General features: G+C 56.6%; 1 protein-coding gene across 4 annotated transcripts in view; it reads left to right on the plus strand.

Annotated features, from left to right (window-relative positions):
- The window catches only part of POC1A (POC1 centriolar protein A), a 100,712-nt gene extending 92,152 nt beyond the window's left edge, over positions 1 to 8,560 (plus strand). For all 4 annotated transcript variants that reach the window (XM_086698048.1, XM_025916093.2, XM_086698050.1 and 1 more), the window contains one exon: positions 7,809 to 8,560. In XM_086698048.1, coding sequence (XP_086554174.1) covers positions 7,809 to 7,907 — 99 coding nt within the window. In that variant the 3' untranslated portion in view covers positions 7,908 to 8,560. The remainder of the gene's footprint in view (positions 1 to 7,808) is intronic.
- The last annotated feature ends 15,642 nt before the right edge of the window (positions 8,561 to 24,202 follow it).

A 24,202-nucleotide genomic window follows, 5' to 3' on the forward strand; every position in this document is an offset into this window, starting at 1 on the left:
CGTAGTCAGTTCCCGGGCTGAGCCTCTTCTCCCAGACTTACTCTAGAACCAGTTCTGAAAACTGACCACAGGCATGCAGGAGCCCCATCTTCCTGGCTGTACTTGCTCAGACCTGTGAGTGTGATAAGGCAGTGCCAGGGTGGAGGCTTCCCTGTTCCTGTCCCTTTTTGGCCAAGGGCCCTAGGGTCCCTCCTCCACCTTCCTTGTGGCCACCACACTCTCTTCCCTGTTCAACCACTCCAAACCAACAGCACTCACCTCCTCAACAATGCCATATTCTTCTGTGCCTCAGGGCCTTTGCACCTACTATACCTTGTGTTTGGAACACATTTCCTTTAGCCTGTCTCGGGTTGTTGTCTCCTCACAGAGGCCTCCCAGGCCCCAGTCAGAGTCAGAGCTCTTCTTCCCAGGTATATCAGCCCCAGAGTAGGTGAGCCATGTCAGGGGCCTGGGCTTCACTTGGAGCTAACTCTCTGAACATATCCTGCTCCTTTTCTTCTTGCCTTCTCTCCAAACACAAGTGTAAAGGGGATGAAAAAGAGACCTAAAAAGGAGGTAGAGGGGCACCTGGGTGGCTCGGTTGGTTAAGCATCTGACTTTGGCTCAGGTCATGATCTCACAGTTCATGGGTTTGAGCCCCGCATCGGGCTCTGTGCTGACGGCTCGGAGCCTGGAGCCTGCTTCAGATTCTGTGTCTCCTTCTCTCTCTGCCCCTCCCCTGCTCATACCCTGCTCATACTCCATCTCTCTCTTTCTCTCTCAAAAATAAATAAAACATTTTTTTAAAAACTAAAACAAAGAGAAAGGAGGTAGAAATGAGGAGTAGGGGAAAGAGCTGAGGAAAAAAAATGCAGGACAAGCCTGCCTCAAGAGGAAACCAGTCTGGGGAGAAAAAAGAGGCCAGCAGGGCTGAAAGAAGGGGAGGTCATACCATAGGAAGAGGGGGGCTGGGAAGTAGGCAGTCCACTGGAGAAAGAAGGGACAAAGGAAAAGCCCACCAAGCCCAGGGAAAGCGTGATGGAACTGGCAGGGAGAGAGCGGCCATGAGAGGAGCATGAAGAGCTCCATGAAGGGAGCGAGCGGGGCCTCCACGCGCTGGGTGGCAGAGCAGCCCTTCTGCTTTGTTGCACCACTTCTACTTCCAAGGGTGGGGATTATGCTCTCAGGGAGCACTGGACTCTCGCCACCTCCATGTGACACCCGCACAGAGCCCGTGGGAGCATCATGGCTCCCAGCCCTCTCAGGCAGCACAGTCAGGCAGAGGCCCTGTAGATGCTCTTTGGCCTCTGGCAACACTCTTCAGATGCCTAAGTCCCTGTCACACATCAGGAGTGGAGGCTCTCCCCTTGGGCCCCTCAAAAGTCAGTGGAGATACACGCCCCCAGGCTCTGCCCCACGCAGGGCACCTGGACTGGCCAGTTTGGGCCATCGGTGGGCAGAGGGCCAGTGTGGGAGCTGGGCTCAACTCTTCCAGCTCCCAGAGCCCTGCAGCCATGGGCAGGCATCTGATACTTTGATGCCATTAGGGAAAAGATATCCAAGGCAGCGAGGTCCAGAGCCACGATGGCTGTCTAGATGTCCCTCGTGTTGTGTCGTCTCCCGCTTGGAGCTGGGGGCCCTGGGTGCCAGACGTGTGGCTGAAGACTGGCATTTTGGCACAACTTCTTTGGGCATCACTACAGTTCCTAGGGGACTAAAAAAACAAGCCTGTCGCTTTAAAATCGGTTATTTTTAGACCCCACTCAGAAGGCCCTTCAGGGTGTTACATGAACCGTCTTACACATCTTGAACTGTGAGTGAGAGAAGCCACTTGCCCTGTTAATGTTGCCTTGACAGGGGACAGATCACAGCGTCTGTTCTCCCCTAGGCAGGAAGATGAGGATTTGAATAAGATGCCCTTGTTCAGCCTCTCCCAGAGGATATTCCTCTGGAGAGCTCAGGCAGCCAAGTCAGGCTGGGAATGCTGCCCCACCCCCAGCCTGAGCCGGCGTCACTCATGCTCTTGGTTTTGGTCCGCTGTGCCTCCAGCACTCTCCCTGACAGGTTCCCTGCGTTGGCTGTCCCTTCCTTGTCACCCACTGAGGGGCTAGGCTACTTTCCAGTGGGCTTCAGCAGTGTCACTGGTATCATCCCGCCCCAGATTCTGTCTGGTGTCCAGGGGCTTGTTCCTCTGCTCTCCCTACCTCTTCCTCCCCCACTCTGCCCCCAGCAGGGACGATAGTGTCAGAATGCAAAATAGCCCTGTTACTGGCTCAGGCCTCCTGCCCAGCCCACTCAGAGGTGGAGGGCCCTCACACTTAACCCGTCCTGTCTGGAGCCCATTCTCTGCCCCTGTCCTGTGTTCTGTCCTATGTTTGGGGCCTCAGGGAATGGTCCCTTCTCCCATCTGCCTCTGACTTACCCCCACGTGGTGGGGGAATCATACTTCGTTGGTATCTGGTTGGGCCTCCAACACACCTAACCACAGCTGTGTGCGCAACATCCCCCTGTGGCAGCCAGAAGGGTCTGCTCCCCACTCGGCCCAGGACCACCAGCCCTGTCCTCTGCTCTGAGGCTGAAGGCAAGGCCGCCACCTAGCATGGCCCGAAGGCCCCGGCCCCATCTCTTGCCTCCACAAGGCCCTTCCTCACTCCCTCAGACATGCCTCCTTTGATCCATCCCTCTGCTCGTTACCTTCCCTGCCACCTCGGGGCTCCGTGCTCTGTGATCCTTTGGCCCCAGCGCCTTCTTGCCCCGCTTGCCTGGTGAACTCTTCCTTAGCCTTTGCTCACCGCTCCGTTCCCGGGCCCACTTCCTCAAGCCAAACCCCTCTGTTCTTCCCAGCACACCCTGCTGGTCTGTACGACTACTTGGTACTTGCCTCTGCAAACTGGTGTGCGCCCTGCAGGCCTAGCCGAGTCTGTGTGCACCATTGTCACCCTGGGTGACATGGGCCAACACAGGGGTGCTCAGTGAGGATGAGTGAGTGAAGACAGTCTGAGGCAAGGGTTGGTAAATATCTGGTTTTGTGGGCCATAGGGTCTCTTGTCACAATTATTCAACCTGCCATCATAGCCAGAAAGCAGCCGTAGACAACATAAACAAATGGGCGTGACAGTAAAACCTTACTTACCAAAAGAGACAGCAGGCCAAGTACACCAAGCCTCGGTCTAAAGATACAACAGAGTATGTTCAACAGCGAACAGGAATGTTTTTAAGGGTACTGTTTCCCATGACAAGGGCTGTGGCTTTCTGGAAATTGCTGGTAACAGCAGCAGAAGGTGGTTCAGAAACAAGTCCCCAAGTGACCCTCTGACAGGGGTGACTTTGAAGATGAAATTTCTGAGTCTCCTATGACTTTGTCCCATGAGGCTTCCCCATGGCTGGCAGGTGAATGCCATGACCTTGGAAGTGGACAGTGTTGGGCGAGGGTGACAGTGTCCAGGTGTGGTGTCTGAATTCTGCTTCCTGTCCCCATGGTTCAGGGAGAGAGGTGCCTTACTTAGTTGAGCCCCGTCTTGTGAGGGGTGGGACACCCAGCAGTGATCAGGGCAAGTCCCACAGCATGTTTGGGAACTGCTCACTTATGCTGAGTGACACCGCACTCCAGTGAAAGAGAGTGTCTAAAATTCAGGCGTTTGGGTACTTTCTCATCGTGTGTCTATTAAAGGGTTCTTGTTGGGATGTCCCCTTTAACCCTATAATATTTTTGTAGCTCAAAATCATGACTTTTATGATAATTCCAAACCTAAATGTTAAGTGAGGTAAGAGACTGCTTTATAGGGGATTGGAGGCATCTGAGGCCTAGGAACTGTCTCTGAGTGTGGCCTGATGGTGTGAGGGGACTGCTAGGTGACTCTGGGGGGTGTCCCTTTTTACTACTTCTGCTCATTTAATCTGGAGCCAGGTGTCCATGTGGCCTGGACAGGACAGAAGGTGACTGTTGCTGGGTAAGAACAGAGATCCACGAGTTCCTCCTTGGGCTGCTCGAGCTTGGGCACTGGGTGGGGGACACACAGGCCTCCCGGGGTTACGTAGCCAGTAGCCCTCAGGCATGGCTGGAGCAAGTGGGGAGGAATTAGGCCAGGCCTCACCTTATACGTGCTTGATGGGGACAAAGCGAAGGTTCAGCTCCCGGTGCCTTCGCCCAAACTCTGAAGCCAGGCCACTGTGGGTCATGGCCTGGTTTGTCATTTATAAGCTGTGTGACTCTAGGCAAGTTGCTTAATATCACTGTGGATGGATTTCCTCATCTGAAAAATGGGCATGTGGAAGGCTCCCACGCTGAAGGATTGTGGAAGAGGGCTCGGCAGGATCACGAGCGCTCCATGAACATGAGCTGCCGAGAGCAGCCCCTGGAGCAGAGTGTGTCAAGAAGCATCAGGATGAGCCCCTAGGGCCTGTCCCGGGTCCTCCCACCAGTCTCCCCTGGAGTCTGGGCTCCACACCTCAATTATGGAGGGGACTCTAGAGTAAGTTGCCCGGATGGCACAAGGGCCAAGGAGAGGGAATGAGTTGCCTGGTTTCTCCAAGGTCAGCAGGCAGGAGGGACCTTTCTGGAGGAGTTTGGACTCCACCATGCAGGAGTCCTGGGAGATGGGTCACCTTACCCAGACAGGTCTGCCTAGCAGCCAGAACACTGGCCTCCTCAGCCCTTTCTCCACATTTCCTTTGCCCTGCTGAGAAGACAGAGATCCACAGATGCCCAGGTCAAGCAGGGCTGCTTCTCTCATTGCCATTTGCCACCAGAACCAGCCTGTACCTCCTTGGGGACTTTCTCTCACCCCCTGCTCCTCTGGACAGAGAAAGGTGAGGGGCCATGAGGGCCCAGGGGCTGCTTGTGAGGCCAGCTGTCATTTGCCCTGAGTGAAAGGAGGGTGAGAAGGTTGGCGGGAGTGGGGGGCTGTCAGGAAGACTGTGGAGCTGTTTGCCTCGGTAGTGCTCCCCCCGCCTCTGGGGCAGGCATGCCACACTGCAGATGCCGTGTGGAAGGACCCGGTGCACAGAGCAGGGCGAGCAGCCTGCTTGGCGTGGCCCTGGACAGCAGGAGAAACGAGCTACGGCCTCTGCCCTCTGGACACTGAGGCAGCACGTGTTTACTGAGGCTTGCTGTGTGCCTGACACTTGGTGCGGGTGGGCATGTTGTTCTGAACCGGCAGGTGAGGTCACACTGCGAACAAGGCCAAGTGGTATGTCCCAGAAACAGCCCTTGCTGGGGATACCCTCGCCCACCCACACACTGTCCCAGATGCTTTCCCTTCCTCCCTCCCACAGGCCCCAGCAGCTGGGAATATGGTGACACCGTGGTGGCCTGGACTGTCCCTACAGGTGGCCCACCTGCCCTCCTGCTGTCTGTGCCTCCAGCCCTGAGTGTGTTTGACCTCTGCTCCTCAGATGCCCCACTAGCAACCTTTCCATTGCTGTGGAGACCCTTCCCGTGGTGGAGGGAAGGCACATCAGCAAAACTAGACGTTGGGATTTCTAGGTTTTACTTTATCATGAGAGACACCATTTTCCATGAAAATGAAGTCTCGTGTTTTATTAGAGTAGGATTATTCAGGAAAACTTGTGGAGCAGAGAACACCAAGACAACATTCTAACATACAGAAATCAAAAAAATCGTCCTCTCCCTGGCCCATCCTTCTGGCTCAGACAGGGGTTGGGTGGGATTAAATGTGAGCTGGAAGAGCCTGGTAGACTTCATCCCTGGATGGTGGCTGCCACCCAGCATCTTGGCAGAGTATGCTGGGGGCACAGGGGAGACAGGAAGTAGAGAGAAAAGACAGAGATGATGACTCTTCCCGAGTCTTTCTCAGCTAGAAAAGGGGGGAAGTGGGAGAACGTCAGGGAGAGGAAGGAGCTGCAGGTTTGAGGAGTAGTGGACTTGTGAAAGCCTTTTTGTCTACAACATGCCACAAAGCACCCTCTCAAAGCTCCCCCAGGAAGGGCCCAAAATTGGGCTGGCACCCTCCTTTCAGGAGGGCCCTATTTCTACCGAGCTAAAGTATGGGCCCCCCCCATGGAACTAAGTGGAGGCCTCATGAAATGCGTGGCACCCCCGGTATTGACATTGGCCCAGCACCCGCTGCCTCCACACTTGAAACTTCGGTCCCTGTGAAAAGGTTTAAAGGGGCAGGGAGGGGGTGGGCAAAGAGGAAAAGCAGGCGGGCTCCCCCACTGTGGCCTGGAGTCCGGGACCATCGGAAAAAGTCTGGATGAAGAATGATTTTGGAGCTTGGCTCGGCACAAGCTTTGCAGCAGCCTGTGGAAACTTCCAGGAATGCTGCTCTGGGCCAGCCAGGGGCTGTTTCCGCCGCCACTTTTACGAGGTACAGACCCCTCGACGGCTTCTGGCCAGCACAGGGGGAGTGTGACTCTCTTTCAGCTCAGCCCTGCCTCTCAGGGTGCAGTGCACCTTTTCAGAGCCCTTACAGCCCAGGCCAGCTCAGTTAGAAAGGGCCAGCCGCCAGGAGGAGCAGCCTCCGTGAGCGGCTGACGTCCGTCCGGGATGCTGTGAGAATTTATAGCAGCCTTAGAGGGGAAACTCCCTCCCAGAATGTTTCAATGTTTTATTAAATGTATGAAGGGAAAGTTTCCTTTTCACTGGACCAAGGCCCACAGCCTCCGTGGAGCCTCAGGGAAGGTGGCAAAACCTCTTGGGAAAGCCCACAGACAAATGGGTAAAATTAATAGAAAGTATTGTTTCTTAATCTGAGCCTTTCTGCTGGCTGTAGGCGGCACCACACAGGAACCGAGCCTGCCTTGCTCACAGCAGACTCACCCAGTGCCAGGTGCGGGCCTGACACGCACAGGCACTCACCCAGCTCTCGATGGGGGGAATGTGAGCTCAGCCATAGTGGCCAGCATGGGTCAGGCTGGGCGATGGCTGGGGTTGGCCGTGTGACCGGTGGGCAGGCCCGGGAGCACACCGGCTCCCAGATAGCACCTGCCCCTCTGCCAGCACTCTGTCCAAAGCCAGAGGAGGTGGGCAGGTTTTTTGCAGCCACGTCTGCAACACTGGCCCTGGCCCATAAGGCGCATGCAGCCCCAGCAGCTGGGGGCATGGGCAGGCTAGACAGCTAGGTCGTGCTGGGTGTGCAGGAGAGGCCAGGGAGCAAGGACTCAGCCTCCGGAAGCCAACATGATGACAAGCATTGCCAACATGGGTCAAGCTAAGAAGTGCTGGGTGCCATCCTGAGTCAAAACCCATAGTGTCCAGGACTCCTGTGAGCTTGGCGTTATCCTTCCATTACAGAGGAAAAAAGGGGCTTGGCAGCGGAGTTAGGGCCAAATTTCCAGGTGGCATATTCCTGCAATGGTCCTCACTGGACTTGGACAGGCAGAGGCCCTCCTAGGCTCGGGGTCGCTCAGTCGCTCACCTCCCAGTCTGGGAAGTCCCTCCAGGTATAGAGGTGAAGAGCCTGAGGTGTAGGCAGGACCTTAATGTGGTGCCTTCATTTGGGGGTGTCGTTTTCTTACCTTTGGAATGGAGATGGGTGATGGTCTCCAGTTGGTTGTGGATAGAAACCTGGCCCAAATGAGGAAGTGATTCTGTTCCAGACCCCAATCTAAGTGCCAGACCACCAGGGCCAGGGATTCTGACCCAGGGCTGTGGGACCTGCTGCCGACCTTCCCTCACTGTGTCCTCCCCCTGCCTGCAAGCATCAGAGAACAGCCATCCAGAGCCAGGAAGAGACATGAAAGCAAGAGCAGTCCCAGTCGCCACCAGAGCCAGGGACCTGACAGGACAGCAGGCTGAGCAGCTGAGCAGGAATGGCTGGGGGGATCCCTAGGGCAACCCTGAAGCCTGACCACCATTTATTTTGCAGACAGTCTCCATCCTGGAGCAGCGGTTGACACTGACGGAGGACAAGCTGAAGCAGTGTCTGGAGAACCAGCAGCTAATCATGCAGAGAACAACACCGTGATCAGGGGAGCAAGAATCAAGAGCTTGGTCGATTTTGGGGGGGTGGCAGACCGGGGATTGGTACTGTGGGACTTGGGGACTCATTTATTTAAATGAAAGGGATTCAGCTCTGTGGGCATCACATTCATCCCTGAGCCCCAGCGATTATGCCCCTATCTCTGTCCTCCACCTGCTGTCTGCACCTGGAGGCTCTCCACCTGGCAGTGGGAGGCCGGCCCCCTGTGGGCAGGGCCAACACATGCAGAATGGACTGTGTTTGGTTTAATGTGAAGGAGTCACCCGGAAATGTTTGCTACCTCTACCTCGGAGTCCCAATGAGCCCTAAGATCGCAGCTTCCCTGCCCCCTCCAGAAGAGTCCCCTTCCTGGGGTTTGTCCAACCTTCTGTCATATGACTGGCTCTTCCCACCCATAGCAATGGACTACACATTGGATGGGGAGCCAGGAGTTTTCTCTAAATCTGACAAAAGGCCCAATGTGGGTCCATCTGAGGTTTATCCAGGAACAAGCACTCGAGGCGGGGAGGCGGTAGCTTTGCAGTGGCCTCGATTTCTGCCTCACGCATGTTCACTGGGGCCTGGTGGCTCCTCCTCTGTATGCACGAAGGTGAAGGAAATCTGAAATTAAAATGGACTTTATTGAGCTTCTCATAAAAGTGGCTTGTTCTGAGTGAGACCTTATCAGTGCCTCCATCCCCAGGGCCCATAAAGGGAGAATGAGAGCAGTGACTTCGGAGAGCCCCTGCCAGGTTACCTCTGGAGCTCAGGGTATTGGGGGAGCAAGGACAGCCAGAGTCCCCGCATGACATTCACCTCCCCTGGCCGGCCCCCCAGCTGGCTTCCTCGATTGGATCCTGGAAGACTCAGGCACCTGCATTTCCACTTAACTCCTGAGGGTTCTCATAGGCGCCTTCCTCTGCATCCCTGCAGGGAGAGCCAGGCAGTGTTTGCCATATGTCTCGGTGTTGTCTATGCCTTCAGCATTTGGCTTCTTGGGACCCAGCCAGCCAGGGAGGTATTTATCCTTCAACATACCTGCCTTGCCCTGGGGGACCGGGGTGGGGGGTGGGGGTGTTAGATCTTCTCGGGAGCTGTTAGTACCACGCAGCTAATGAGGTTCCCAGCCTCTGCGGCTTCCAGGTGGGAGCAGAGCCTGAATGCCTAGGAGCTTGGGCCGCCAAGGAGGCAGCCTGTGTTGAGCCCTGATAAACGATGAGAATGGGGAAGCTGCCTCCCCCGGCTGTGTGGAGAGAGAGCCGCAGTCCAGGATCAGGCTACAGATTCTGCCTTTAGACAGCTGTGTAACCTCCGCATGGCGACATAACTTCTCTGAGCCTCAGGTTCTTGTGTTATGTGGTGGTGGTAACCACCCCTCCAGGTGCTTACGAGGGAGGCTCGCTCCCCATGAGCTGTGAGTGGGAAAGTGGGGAGGAGGCTGCTGGCTCAGGCTCTTCTGAAGGTCCCCAGGGATCTGCTGAGGCCTCCCATGTGTCCCTGCGTGTAGAAGAGTTGGGCAGGCCTGCTGGTTTGAATTGGCAGGTGAGGTGCTCAGCTGCCTCGGGAGGTCATGGGATCCCCCTCCGTAAAGGCCTTTAGGGAGTCTGGGTACCCTAAGTGAACCTGCTCAGAGAGGATGCAGCTTGTGGGACTAGGTTTGTCAGCACCCACCCACCCCACCCCCCGCCCCCAACCATGCTGGCTGTCCTGTTGTAGCTTCCAGTCGTGAAGCTGGAGGTCTGTGTTGGAGCTCTGGTGATTTGAGCAGCCATCTCAGGGTGAGGTCATCTCGGGAGACACAGATGGTACCTCTCACTGGGGACAGCAGGACTGGAACCAGGTCTCCAGGCATTGTATGGCAGCTCTTGCCCTCCGGCCGGGCCCAGGCTGCCATCTCCCTGCCTTCAGTTTACACCAGGATTGAGTTTTCTCTGTGAGGAAAATGGAGATTGAGAGCCTGCTAGGGATTCGGGAAATGGCCTGGGGGCAATGGTGTAGTGTTTGTCCCTGGAAGCCCCACCCTAGTTTATCAGCCCCCCTCACCACACCCCTTATAGGCCGAGATGTCCACGTGTTCTGAGGCAGCCCAGCCTGGGCTCTCCCCTACTGAGGCAGCCATGGGCTGTCTGAGAGGACTTCTCTGGAGTGGCCCAGGCAGGGCCCTCCTGAGGGGTTTCCTGCACACTCACACACCTGCCTTGATGGAGCCACCAGCCAGACCCGGAATGTGGGGGAAGAAGGTTCTTGGAGAGCTGCGCTGGTCTTTGAAACACCACAGAGAACCCACCTCCTCCAAGCTCGAGGGTCAGTGTGTCACACACACAAGGCAGAGCAATGAAGGGCCTAAGTTCTAACCCCAAGAGTTCTTTCTTGAAATTGCTCACATGGGGCCTGAGTTGGGACCTCACTGCTCAGTGAGGATCTAGGGGGCCCAGATTTTTCCTGAGGAAGAGGGGATCTAGGAAGTGAGGATCTAGGGGGCCCAGATTTTTCCTGAGGGAGATTCTAGGGTGCTCTGACCCCCCCACCCCCAGCCCATGAAGGTGCTACAGGACCCTGAGCTGGGCAACACTGGGCTGTTTGGCCGTGGGGACCCTCACAAGCAAGGGAGGAGCGTGAGGCCTAGGTGGGCTTGAGGTGGCTTGGCAAGGTTGGGGGCCACATGACAGGGCCTTTCTTGTGGTGGTGTCTCCCTGCCAGCCCTTGCCGCCGGCTCCCCCGTCGTCGGGGCTCTTACCAGTGCCCCCACTGGTGTTTCTGCCTTCTGGAAATGCAAGTGCCTCAGCTCAGCCACCGTATTTTCTGGTTGTAGATTTTGATAACAGTCCCCCAAAATCCAAATTGCAGGCATCTCTCCCTCTCTCTCTCTCTCTCTCTCTCTCTTTTTTTTTTTCTTTTTGCTAGGAAGGTGAGATTAGGTTAGGGGTTTTTTGTTAAGAAGTATATCCTAGGGGCGGGTGACTCAGCCGGTTAAGCGTCTGACTTCAGCTCAGGTCATGATCTCGCAGTCCGTGAGTTTGAGCCCCACGTTGGGCTCTGTGCTGACAGCTCAGAGCCTGGAGCCTGCTTCGGATTCTGTGTCTCCCTCTCTCTCTGGCCCTCCCCCCGTTCATGCTCTCTCTCTGTCTCCAAAATAAATAAACGTTAAAAAAAAAATTAAAAAAAAAAGAAGTATATCCTAGTGGCAATTCCCACCACCCCCTTCTCTCGTGCCCTGATTTTCCTAACGGGAAATAAAAGAACAGGTGTTGGTGATGGGTGATTTAAATTGTGATTCCCTCCACCTACCCTTTGCCAGATTCTTGGGGTTTCAAGATGAACCTGTACTTCTGCCAGAGAAACTACGGGGGGCAGCTCAGGTGGGCCGGCCCACCAAGCCAGAAAGCAGCAGCAGCTGAGTCCTGTCCTGACCCCTGGCAAGCCTGCTACCCTTTCTTTCCCGAGTCTCCACTCCCCACGAGCTCTGACCATGTCCCTTCAGAGACTCAAGTGGCACCAGCCAGCCTGACCTAGAAACTCTGCCATTCTGCCACCCAGCACCATCCTTGTCCCTCTGTCCCAGGATCTGCTTGCCACAGATTCGCGATTTCTCCGTGGTGGCGGGCTGTGTGCAAGCAGGCTGCTGAGAGGTCGAGCAATGGAGTCAGGGGTCGCTGACTCCCAACTCCAGACGCTGGCTCTGCCACCTGCTAGCTCCGTGGTCTTGAATGAGTTTCCCAAGTTTGTAGACTCTCTCTGAGGTTATATGCCTATGTATTCAGGCACATGAGGCGCTCAGAGCAGTGACTGGCCCAGAGCGAGAGTGTGGTCAGTGTGTGACTGTTGGTATGACCCCCACCACCACCAGTCTGGGGTGACACTTGTGACAGGTCAGGCCCCTTTCCTGGAAGTTGGTCCATGTGTCAATTGGCTGATGGTCCCACGGTCCCTCTGGCTCTGGAATTCTAGACGGTTACAGTTACGAACTCCTGATCCTGTGGCCCCTGCCATGAGCATGCCTGTGGTGAACGGGGATTTGGGCGGGCAGGCAGGGGGACTCAGGGCAGCCCCTCCCCACCTAGGGAGGCCAGCACTCTAAGGCCACCTCTCTGCTATCACCCAGGCTGCCACCAGGGCCAGCACAGGCTCGAGGATGGGTGTTTGTGATTACCCGGAATCCCGGAAACCCAGCCCGCTGAGTGAGCGGGAGCATGGTGACTCACACGGGCCCTGTTGTCCTGGCTCCCTGTCATTAACCTCATTTTCCTAAATGATTTGCTCAAGATAGGCCCCTGATGGCTCCCGCCTTAATTGGTGTATGGCCATTTAAGGGGACCAGAAATCCCCCCGGGCCTTCTTACTGAGCACCCCTGCTCCACCCCACCCACCCCAGGCTGCTGAGGGAACCACTTTGCCAAGGCAGCAGTGGCAGGCTGTTGGCGGCCCGGTGTCCTGGGTGTCCTTCCACTTCCTGTGAGCGCCACACCTGGTGTGGGGCCTTGTCCCATTGGCTGGTGGGCTCCAGCTCACCCTAGCCTGGAGGCCCTGGCAACCTAGGCTCACTTACTTGGCCACCCCGGGGAAGTCTTTTAGAAGCTTTGCCCCGGACTCCCGACCCCTGAGGGCCCAGCTGAGCTCAAGATAGGATTGGAGCCAGGCCAGAGAGCCTGGGGCAAAGCCATTAGGAAGCTTTCATGCCAGCCCCTCCTTGGTTGGGAGCTGCCAGTGCACTCTCCCAAGGACCTATTTATAAAGCAAAGCTAAGGAGTGCTTTCACTTTAGGTGAGCCTGTTTCACCTTAGGAGCGCTTCTTGCTTCAGGAATGCCAGCCCCCCACCCGCTGACCTACCACTGATGAGAAATCTGAGCACTGGGATAAGGAACCTGGGCAGGAGAGGGAAGTCGTGTTCTGCCGAAGCTTCCCTTTCTCGGCCTTGAGCTTCTCCTTCAGGCACAAGTGGGTGCCCAGTAGGTGGGGGGCTGGCCTGCAGGAGCCAGAACCCACGCTGGGCAGTGTCACTCCGCCACGCATCCTGACATCAGCCCCAGTCTATCTCCGTTCTCCTCCCATTGGGTGCCTGGACTCAGCTTTGGAATCAAGACTGCCTTCAGAGCCATGGACGTTCCTGAGCGCTGGGGGCCCATGTTTAGCCAGTCCTTGTCACTCTCCTGGTCTCAAGCCTGGCCGAGGGCACATGCACCCCACAGATGCTCTGCTTAACTGGCCTCTTCCAGACCTTTGCCCTGCCCCCTGCCCTCCCCTGGCAGCTCTCTCTAGAACCATCTAGATCTCCCAGAAGAACTATGATGCCCCATCCCACCTCTGCACTGAGCCCCGTAAATCCTGACCGCAGCCAGATCCGCCCCAAAGACATGCCCTCCTGCCCAAGGTTGGAATGGAGATGCTAGTTTTGCTCCCCAGTCCCAACTCAACCCCCAGAATCTTCCTCCCGTGACAACTGCTCCTGGATTGGCTCCTCAGAAGCCTCTGAAACTTGCAGCCAGAGAAGCGGTGTAGTTAGTCCTCCCAGACCCTCCAGGCAGCAGCTCACATGCGCCTGCTAACTGGAAACAGAAGGTGTTTTCTGTGGCAGAGGGCTGGGCCAGCCCCTGTCTGGGCTGCTTCCATGGACTTCTTAGCCGGAACCAGGAAGCTGACCTTTGCTCTTGGGGTTGCCCTCATCCTGGGGTTGGGTCTAGCTCCCCTGGTGGTTAGGGTGTGTTGAGATAGAGACATCTGTGAAACCCCACAAGGATGCCCGTGCCTTTTGAGAGGTATCCTGAAGTCTCCTGTTGGGGGATAAGGTCTCTGGCCTGGGGTTGCCTCAGCTCTATAGGCCCCTCTGGTGAGGGATGGGAGCCTCAGGCTTGTGCAGGTCAGGTGAGGGTCCTGTCAACCTCCCCCAGAAGTTTGGGTCTGCCCACCACTCACGCCATCCCAAAGCTAAACCCACAAGGAGCCAGAACCTGCTGAGATGCCTGGTCTTTTTCTCCCTGGTCTCCCACTTTCGCTCTTGTCCCACCCCATCTGTTCTCAGCAGAGCAGCCAGAGGCTACTAAGCTGTCAGAATAAAAAGCAATAAATAATGAGAACTGGTAAGATAGCTCATGCCATCCCTGCTCAACTGCTTCCAGTGGTTGGTTCCCCAGCCTCCCCGACAGTGAATAGAGGCCCCAGTGCTCACCACGACCACAAGGCCCCACTCATTCCTGCCTGTCCCCTACCCCATCTCTTGCCACCCCCTCCACCCTCCTCTCATGCCCCTCCAGCCACACCAGCCTCTTCGCTGTTCCTTGGACACACCAGGCACATTCCAGCCCCAGGACCTTTGCACCCACTATTTCTGATGCCAGGAATGCTCTGTATGCACCTCTCTGTACCTCAGCCTCCTCCTCCATGACATAGGGTAAGAGCAGGAGTGACCTCATAGGGCTGCTGGAAAGACTCACTGAGACAATTCACACAAAGCTCTAAGAGCAGACCTTGTCCTTGCTGGGCTCCAGTCCATGGCTTGGGGAGGGGGTTGGAGGTGGGGGCTGAAGGGCTGGGCTCCTGGCATCAGAGTCCTGCAGGCTGGCCAGCTGGCTATAAGGCCCACTCCAGGCTCCACCTTGGTCAGCTGGCTGGAAACCTGGGGCTCAACCGGTACTCCTGGGAGTGGGGGGGGATCTGTTAAGGTAGACTCTGCTCCTTACCCACTGTGGGCCTCTCTCACCAGACACCCCCACCCCACATGTCAACATGGCTCCTGCACAGCCTTTGTTTTTCCTAATGAGGTTTCCAGCTACCAGGCCAGTCCAGGTGCCCACGTGAGTGGGAGGGGTGGTAGGGCAGCCAACCCACATGCCAGGCCTCCCTGTCCACCCACTAGCCAAGAGGGGCAAAGGTGGGAGTCAGGGTTGACGAGTCAGTGGCCTTGCTGCACCCAGGGCTCTCCAGTGGAGTAGGGGAAGCCGGGCTGGGTCTGGAGGAGTATTTTGCTGCTGGCCAGGCTGGCTGGCACTGGAGGGGCTTCCTTATGTCCCCATGGCCCCTCCCACCCAGCGGGTTCTATCCTGCCCCTAATGGCTCAGAACCCCCACCAAGCAGGGCCAGGAGGTTGGGGCTTTTTCCACCTGAAGTAAAGAGGAGTAGGCCCTCTGAGGTCCCTCCGACCACTCTCCCAGCAGACTGGTGGCCTGGGGGCCTCCGACAGGGACTTGGGGGCCTGGCAGTCAACCTCGTGAGGGGTAGGCACCAGGACTTCTGAGAATAAAGTCTCCTCCTCTTGCTGCTCCCCTTCCTTCTCCCCCACCTCTCTATCGTCCTCCCCATCCTCCTTCTCCTCCTCCACACATGTTTCCAATCCTCAGGCCCCTCTCCCCCACCCCAGCCCCTGCCCGTTTCCTCTCGGAGGCATCCACTTGCATGTGGAACTCATTAGGAGACCCTCAGGGCTCGTAACCCAACTCTGGCCTGGGCTTGGGGAGGGGAGCCCGTCCGCAGCTCCCAAGCCGAGACAGCACAGCCCCTCTATCCACCCAACCTGGCCCTGTGCAGCCTCGAGCTAGAGGCCACCGGAGCCAGTCGGGGCCAAGAGGTGGCAGCTGCCGGTTGGGAGAAACATGGCTGAGTGTCTGGCTCATCTTCTTCCTCTCCAGCCTGTTGCCCAGCATCCATTTATCACCCTCACCTTCCCACCAGACTAGCTTCTGATCCCACAGGGGTGGCTGGACCTGCTGGCAGAAAGCCGACCGCAGGGCCCTACAGCAGGCCAGAAGAAGGGTATGGGGTTCTGAGTGATCACCTTGATGACCCTGAAGAGGGGAAGCACAGTCCAGGGAAGAGAATGTGGTGTGAATAGCCACTGGGCAACATAAGGCCACTTTCTCCCCCGAAGGACATGCTGAGGGCACAGTCCCATGAGCTGATAGTGGAGGTTATGCAGGAAACTCATGCTGTGGTTGCCAGAGTTTGGGAAATGCTTGATGAACAAAATAAATCCAGCTCAATCCTTGCAGGACTTGTCAGAGCATTTAACACTCCAATGCTATGCAGTTTGGGCCACAGAGCTCATAGTGTTTTCCAGACGTTTGACCACTTAACTTCTTTTATCGAGGTGTGCCGGGCCAGCCCAGTATTCCATGGATCCCATTTTGGACAGTGCTACAGGAAAAGCCCTTGAGGAGGCAGGAGGTATAGGTCAAAGCCCCATGATGGGAAAGGCTCTCTGGGTTCAGAGCAGGGGCTGTTGTCTGCTGGGTCTGAGCAAAAGGTGGGAACTGAATGGGGGTGACAGCTAAGGAAGGGTGAACAGAAGGCAGCAGGGGGCTGGCATGGCCAAGGCTTGGAGGTAGGACCATGTTTGAGCCATGTTGGGGTCCTGATGACTCTGATTCCCTCCCTACCCTTCATTATGGGAGGGCAGCCAGGTGGGTGGGCAGGCGTGGCCACAGAGTCAAAGGCAGAAGGCTGGTGGGTAGGGCCTTGCCCCACGGGAAGGGACCTGCACAGGCAGGCCCCAGGTGTTGGAAGCGTCCATGCCACCGCCCCCACCACGACATCAGCCTCAGGACAGGGCAGCCAACAGCTCCAGGTTCAGAAGAGATGCTGTGTCTCCTCAGTCTCTGTTTAACCTCCCTGTCGGGGCCGGCCTCTCTGCTCAGAGCCCATCTTGCTCACGTTCCCTGGCACAGCTGCTACAAGCCCCCTTCCCATCCCTCTGCTCCCGGAGGCCTTCCCTTGGGGGTCATCACCTGCCCCCAGGGCCCTGTCCCGACTGTCCAGGCACAAGAGGGTTGACTCAGGGAACATGTGCTCAGCCCTTGGCTGGGCCCTTCAATGGTGGGCTTCCTCCTGCCTCAGAGCAGTTTGCCTGGTATACTGCACCCCCAGTTTATAGAGGAGGAAACTGAGGCCCACAGATGGGAGGCCTGTGGTAGAATCAGGATTAGAACCAGGTCTCTTGGTTGGGTCTCCCAATCTCCACCCACCACCCTCCTCTCACTCCTGCCCTGTCCCAACACACATGGTATACTCATCTTGGCTCCTGCTCGGGGCCCTAAGAGTCAGAGTCCCTTAGACTCCTCTCTCACAGGAGACCCTAGTCTTTGCAGGGATGGATTCTCCCAGGTCTTGGGGCACATGCCCCTGTGGCAGGAGTAGGGGTGGGTAGGAACAGACCAGGAAGGGAGTCCTCTAGACTGTTTTCTGGTGCTGCTACTGGTCCCCGTGAGCCTGGGAACACAGCATATCCAGCTCCCGGCAGGCAGCTTGACAGCTGAGCCCATGTGGGACAGCACAGAGCATGAAACCTGGGATGGGGCTGGATGCTGAGGCCTCAACCCAGCAAATTCATGCCTGGCCCAGGCCAGCTGGCTCCTGGGCCATTTCCCCAGCCTCGTCATGATCATGTGGTCACTGTCACTGTCACCAGTGCCTTGTAGGAGGGATTCCTGAAAAACAGGGCTGTTTGGGCCATTGGGGAGGGAACCAGACAGGCCCGGGCGGCAGGCAGATACTAATGAGGCAATTAGGCCTGGCAGCTACAGAGAGACCTAGCAGTCTCCACCCCTTGGCCCACCCGAAGAAGCAGACCCAGCCCAGGCCCCTGGCACTTCCGCCCTGCTCAGATACCCTGGGAATTCCCAGCCTCTCCACCCTCCCAGCCTCAAAGGTTGGACTGGCTTTACTGTCGGGAGCCTGCCACTGCTGGCTCTCCCAATCAAAAAACCATAGGCCGGTTCAGCAAAGGCAGGACCTGGACACACACACACACACACACGCTCCTGACTCCATCACTGCTTCCTGATTTTGCTCTGACTGGGAACCTCTGTCCAAGATCCCTCTGGCCTCCCACCCCTTCTCAGGCCCTGGGACTCCAGGCCCTTCCTGGCAGAGGTGGCCTCGGAAGGATCAGAAGCCTGGAGCAAGAGGTCAAGGGCAATATGGTGACCAGATGGGCAGGTTGTTAAGGACTCCTACTCCCAAAGCCCTGGCTTCCATCCCTCAGAGCCTAGGTGGGATCATGAAGTGCTGCCCATAAGCCCCAAATGTGACAAGAGGGAGGGGGAATCAGCTCAGAGTAATGACTCTGGGGAGGGGGACCTGTGGCTTTGGGGCAGGGAACTGGGTCACCTGGGCTTATCTGGACTCTTTCTCTCTCTCCTCTGCCTTCTTCTGAGCACTCAGGAAAGCAGGCCCAGCAGCTTCTGGCCCGCTAGGGATGACCTCAGTGTCAGTGGATGGGCGTCCCAGCTGAGTCTAGCCCCCAGCCCAGCCCCTCCTCCAGGGTAGCTCTATGCAGGATTGGAACCCAGGCTTGGGACCTCTGAGTCCACCAAGAGGTAGAAGTTTTGGCTCAGTCTTTGGAGGAAGGGTAAGCTGCACCTGGATGGCAGGGTAGGAGAGCCCTCTCTGAAACAGCAAAATTGAGGCCTATAGCCTGAGGTTGGGGACGAGGTCCTGCTAGGCAAGTTGAGAGCAGGAATCTATCCCTTCATGGCAAAGAGCCTCTTCTGGCTCCAGGTGATCTCACGGAGTGACTGTGGGCAGTCATGCAGGACAGGCTGAGGTGCAAGTGGGAAATGGAAGTGAGAGGCTTCCAGAACCAACCAGTGTGCAGGGAGAACCAAAGGCATTTTAAATCATAGGACCATCGGCTCGGGGCTGACAACACAAAGTCTAGAAGGAGAGGGGGGTTCCAGTGCTGGCTCAGCCACTTCCTAGATGTCCACTCTGACTCTGGAGGATAAGTGGGTTTGGGGAGAAGGATAAGAAGGTATTTAAAGGCAAAAACGGGGGGAAGAGGTTTCCAGCATAGGGACCAGTGAGTGCAAAGGCCCTAAACACAGAGCAGGAGGACAACATAGGGACAGGGCTGGGCTGGGAGAGTGGGGGCAGTCAGAGAACCTTGAGCCCTGAGAAGAGGCAGGGAGGTGGAGAGAGGGGCAGAGTCACATCATCAAGGGCCACACTGGCCACAGAGAGGAGTTGGGACTCTGCCAGGACAATGGGAAGCTTTACAGCAGAAAAGGCCAAGTCTGATTCACATTCTCAAAAGATCCCTCTGGCTGCCGTGTAGGGAATGGAGCAGGGGCTGGGAAGGAGGCTGGGAAGATGGGCCAGGGAGAAGTAGGAGAGCCTGGGAAGGCAGATTCTGAAACTGGGTCATGGGATGGATTACCCAAGTATGCCATGGAAGCAGAAAGAGCGTTTGATAGCACATAAGCTACGTGCAAGATATAGCCCCCTCTTGTTATGGGGCGAATAGCTGTACATGCCTCCTGTCTGTCCCCCACCCTGCCTGTGTTGGCCCCCTGCCACCCCAGAAATGGGGAAGAGCAAGTAGAGCAAAGGCTCCCTGTGGACTATGCTTGGGTCTCCTCCTACAGGGTCCTGGAGCTGCAATAAGAGCCAGCAGGGAGCCCCTCACCTGGGGGAAAGGAGCTCTGGGTTTAGTCTGGGGCCCAGCCCCCTGCCACAGCTTGATTGGTTACCATGGGCCTCAGTGTCCCCGTCTGTCAAATGCATTGACAGCCTTTCCAGAGGTGATGCAAAGCCTGGACACAGAGCCAGAAGGGAACAGGATGTGAGACTGTCAGGTGTGCACACCTTCCCAGTAAGCCCACAGGGGCCTGTGTGTGGGAGCTCATAGCTGGGAGTCCCAGGCAGGCACTACCGCCACCCCCCCCCCCCCCCCCCGGCCTCCAAGGTTGCCCTTCCCACTTGCCCGTGTTTATGTGTTTCCTTCCCATCACCTGGGCCACCATGACTCACCCCAGGCCCAATGGGTAAGTGAGTAACTGGCTGGGCCTGCAGCCAGGCCCTTGGGCAAGACATTTCCCTTCCTAGGCCTCAGCTTCCCCACCTGTGGAACAGACAAGCCCTGGTCTCCTCACTGGAGAATCTCGGTGCATGCAGGGCTGAGGATGTGAAAGCTGCCATAGGATGAGGGCAGCACAGGGTGTGGCCTTTGTGCTAGGACAAAAACCAGGCCTGCTTGACATCAGTCCCAAATCAGCCCTGAGCAGAGAGCAGCCCTGGAGACCCCCATCTCCCTTAAGGGGGCCCTCATGCTGGGGAGAGCTTGGAATGGAGGGAGGGCCGGGCCATGAGGAAGGCCTGGTTGGGCCCTAGGACTCTGGGTGACCACAGTGGGATTCCAGTGATGAAAGGAGAGCTCACATAGGTGAAGTCACAGGTGAGGCTCCATGACTGGACCTGGTCTACCACAGATCCCCATGAGCTGAACTGCCCTTAAGTGGGGAGAGGGCAGAAAGTATGGACTGCACAGGAAGGACCAGGAGAAGGAGCAGACTCTGCTGAGATCAGGCAAGGCAGGCTTCCCGAGGCTGAGGCCCCTCAGAAGCTGGAGATGATTTCAGAGGGTGGGGGTATGGAATGAGGAAGTGTGTGGAAGCAGAGGTGCTGTGTCTGGGCACAGAGTAGGGAGCAGGAGAAGGTCAGGGTGAAGTGAGCTGGGGCTGGGGACAGAGAGGCCATTGCTGGTCTGGCTGTGAATTGAAGCCTTAGCAAATAGGCTTTATCTCCCTTGCCTACCACAATCAATCAGCTGGTCATGCCTGCTTGGAAGGGTTTTGAGGCCAGAGAGTGGCTCAGCAGGAGAAAGTGCTGTGATTGACTACTAATGCCTGCCAGGGACAAAGCATGGCAAAGCCCGGTGTTTGTGTCCTGTAGTCTCCCTCCTCAGGCTGACCCCGGTGGGCTGGGTATGCAACTGAGAGAAGCACACTCTCAAGTAAGCCACGGGGATCCACTTGGGGAGGGAGGTCGGCTGAGGGCCTGCTCTGCCACTGCTGGGTGGGGAGCTGGGAGAAGGAGGAATTACTTTGGCCTAGCTCCCCTCTCAGGTCCCAGTTGCCTTCCCTGCACACTCCCTGGCCCAGGGCAGGTGCCCCGAAACGTCTGAGCATGAATAGTGGGGAGCTGGCTCTCCTTACTTCTTCCCCTTTGCCTTTTCCAGGCAGCCTTGGGGAGTTTCATCCTGCTGGGTCTTGTTCTCTGCTTATCCTGGGTGTAACCCTCTCCCACCTGCTCCCCAGGGCCCTGTCCTCCCACCCCTCTGGCCCACACACCTGGGCAGGGCAGGGGGGGTGGGGGATGAACAGGCACGTGGCTCCCTAACACTAGCGCCGCCTGTCTGGGCCATAGCTTCCCCATGCTGCACTGCCATCACCCAAGGCCTGGCAGCTCCCCACCGGAAGGAAGTCAGCAGCAGAACGTGGTTCGATTTAGAACTTGTCACCACAAGAGATCCTAGCAATAGCCAATAGGACAGGGTGAGTCCAGGTGACTGGAGGTCTGGGGGAGGGGAACGCGGATTCCCCCAGCCTGTAAGAACCCTTCCTGGCTACCTCCAACAAGAGTGGCAAGTGCCCAGACGTGCAGGGTCTGTGTGTGTCCATGTGTATTGTATATTTCTGCACACACACATATCTATGCCTGTGAGCATATGACACAGCATATAGTGTGTGTCCTTGCATGCATGTATGTACACGTACAAGCACAGGACTGCACAGCAAGAGTTCTGTCCAGGGCAAGGGAGTTGCCAGGGCCTTCCACAATTCCCTTCTGGCCCAGCTTAGACATTACCCGTTCTGACTGCAACTCACACAGGCACCCCACCAAGGGATGGAGAAGAAGCTGTCTCAAGTTCAGGGACAAGCAGAGTGACCCTCAGTCTGGGTCTCAGGCACAGTTGGCCTGGAGTACCCGGCCCTCTCCCCAGCCCCTTCTCAGATCTCATGGTGGGATGTGAAATCCATCCTTATTGCCAACTGCCCTCCTGGAAGGAAGCAGGAGCTCACCCTGAATTTGCACTAGCCTTCTTAGGCTAGGAGGGCAAGGAACTGACCCCCCCACTGTGTTCCTCGCACTCTGGCATATGCTATTCAAAACCATATTGGCCCATGATCTCCCAGTTCGTGGGTTCAAGCCCCACATTGGGCTCTGTGCTGACAATGTGGAGTCTGCTTGAGATTTCCCCCCAAACTCTCTCTCTCTCATGCTCTCTCAAAATAAATAAATGAACTTAAAAAAAAAAAAAAATGTTGGCCTATCTAAGAAATCCATGGGCACCAGTGGAAAAGGGAAAGTTTGCTTCCAAGATGCTTATTCTTGGTGACATAGTTCCTGGGTTACCAACCATGTAGATGTGTGTGTGGTGGGGGAGGGGGGGCATATCAGTTCATATCTGCTCAATTCACATCAAAAATCCCACTGTCATAGCCGAGACTTGCCCTGCTGGGAACGCCCCACCCCTTCACTGTGCTTCTGGGGATGGATTATGTGCAGACAGGGAAGGTAGCTCCAAACACGCCTCATGGGCTCAGGCCTGGCACCTGAGGGGAACAGGGATGAGACAGATGGCAGGAGGAAGAATGGGCTTGAGGGGAGGTAGACATGCCATTGGGTGTCCAAAGGGAGAAAGTCTGGTGGGGGGTGTTGAACAGTGACAGTGATAGATTCCAGAGCAAAGATGGGGGCAGGGGTCCCAGGGGCACAGAGCAAGGTGGGTAATTCTAGCCTGGAGGATCAGAGGAGACCTCTCTGAGGGTGACACCTGAACTGGGATCTTCTAGAAGGTAGGCAAAGGGTGAGGTCAAAAAATGTCCAGGCCGAGGGAGTAGTGTGTGCAAAGGCCTGGAGGTGTGTGGGAAAAAGGGACAGCCTTCAGAGAGCTCAAACATACCCTACCTGCAGTTCCTCTCCTGAGACCAGCTCACCTCCAGGGACCCAGACCTGTTCTGAGGGCCCCCACACTGGCCCTCAGGGAGACCCTGGTGAGGGGGAAGAGGGGAGGTGGGGCACCTCTCCTGGGGGCTGCAGGGAGGGCCTGAACCCTGAAGGGCAGGAAAGGCCACATTCCTGAAGAGGAGGAATGTCTTTGATCACAAGACCTTGCCCAGGGCACCAGGCTCCCTCTTCCAGGTACCCTTTCCCAGAATTCTTGAGGGCGGCTCACTGTTAAAGGGCAAGGCCCTGGACAGAGGTAGTTCTGGTCTCTTGCTGTCTGAACAAGGGCAAGTTCCTGCTATGCTCTGTAAGTCAGAGGATTCTGTGTTCCCCCTTGCACACGCCTGCACACATATACACATACATCCAGGGCATCCCTGCTATGATCCACTTTATTAGCTGTTCAAGACTGGAGGCAGGGCTTCCACTCGGGAACCAAGGCTTTGGGCTACTCCTCCAAGCTGAGTGATGGGAGCCCACAACCTTGCTGGCAGCTCATACTGCCATACTAATTCTCTTCCACTCCTTTGCTTCTAATGTCACCCTCTTCTCGGTGCCCCCCTCATCCCGTAGTCATCTGAACGCTGCCTCTTCTTACATCCCTGCTGGAGGACGCCCCCACCTCCTGGAGAGTTTCTCTATTTCCACACATCCTCACAGGTCTCTCCTCTAGCGTGTGCATGCCTCCTGGAAGAGTCCTGAGGGGGAGACAAGGGAGCCATCACAAGCTAATGGGAGGGGTGGCAGGGCCTCCTTTCCTCTGTCCAGGGAGGTTCTTTCTCCTCCATGGGGGGGACAGGGACTGTGGGGACACATTGGAGGTCCCCATTTCAGTTGTGCCCCCACTAGAGAGAGCAGTGACCAATTTTCTCCTTGGGCACTGCTGTACCAGAAGCTCCAGTAAGCCCTCAACAAGCCCGCTGAGGAATGATTCACCAGCCAGCAGGTCCCCTCCAGTGTGGGTCTGCTCAAGCTTCTTTTTCACTTGCTGCCTCCATCCCTGACAACCAACACCTGGACAGCCAGCCAAGGGCCCTACTGCAGAGAAGCACCCTCACAGCTGGACAGATCTGTGATGGGCTTGCTGGGCTCTTGCCAAACCAGCACTCTCCTATAATCTGGAAAACTGAGGCCCAGGGGTGATAACTATCGTCAGTCACAACATATCAGCAAGTGACAGGGCAGAGTCTGGATCTGGGCTTCTCAGACCCTGGAAGCTTTTCCACAGGTCCTAGGATTCCAAGGAAGTAGGTTCTCCCTGCAACCCACCTCCTCCCCCCCCCCCCCCCCCCCCCCCCCGCCCCGACAACCCTGGGCAGAAGCCAGAGACACGATTCTCCTTTCACCTCTCTGGTCACGGAATCCCTGGTGGTAAGACCATCTCTGGCTGCAATGCTCTGGAGTTTCTGAGTGTGACTGTGGGAGAGACCCCTGCTCCTTTGAGACACAGCCCTGTGGCTCTGGAAACCCTTCAACCTCCACATGGAAGACTGGGGGAAGTGGGGACTGCTCCGGCGCCGCCCCTCTTCATGCCTTCCTGTCAGAAGAAAGCTCAAATCCTCCGGGTTCCAGAAGCCCTCCCTTC

This window comes from Puma concolor, chromosome A2 (genome assembly GCF_028749965.1).
Source record: "Puma concolor isolate L17-30 chromosome A2, mPumCon1.1.hap2, whole genome shotgun sequence".
Lineage (NCBI taxonomy): Eukaryota > Metazoa > Chordata > Mammalia > Carnivora > Felidae > Puma > Puma concolor.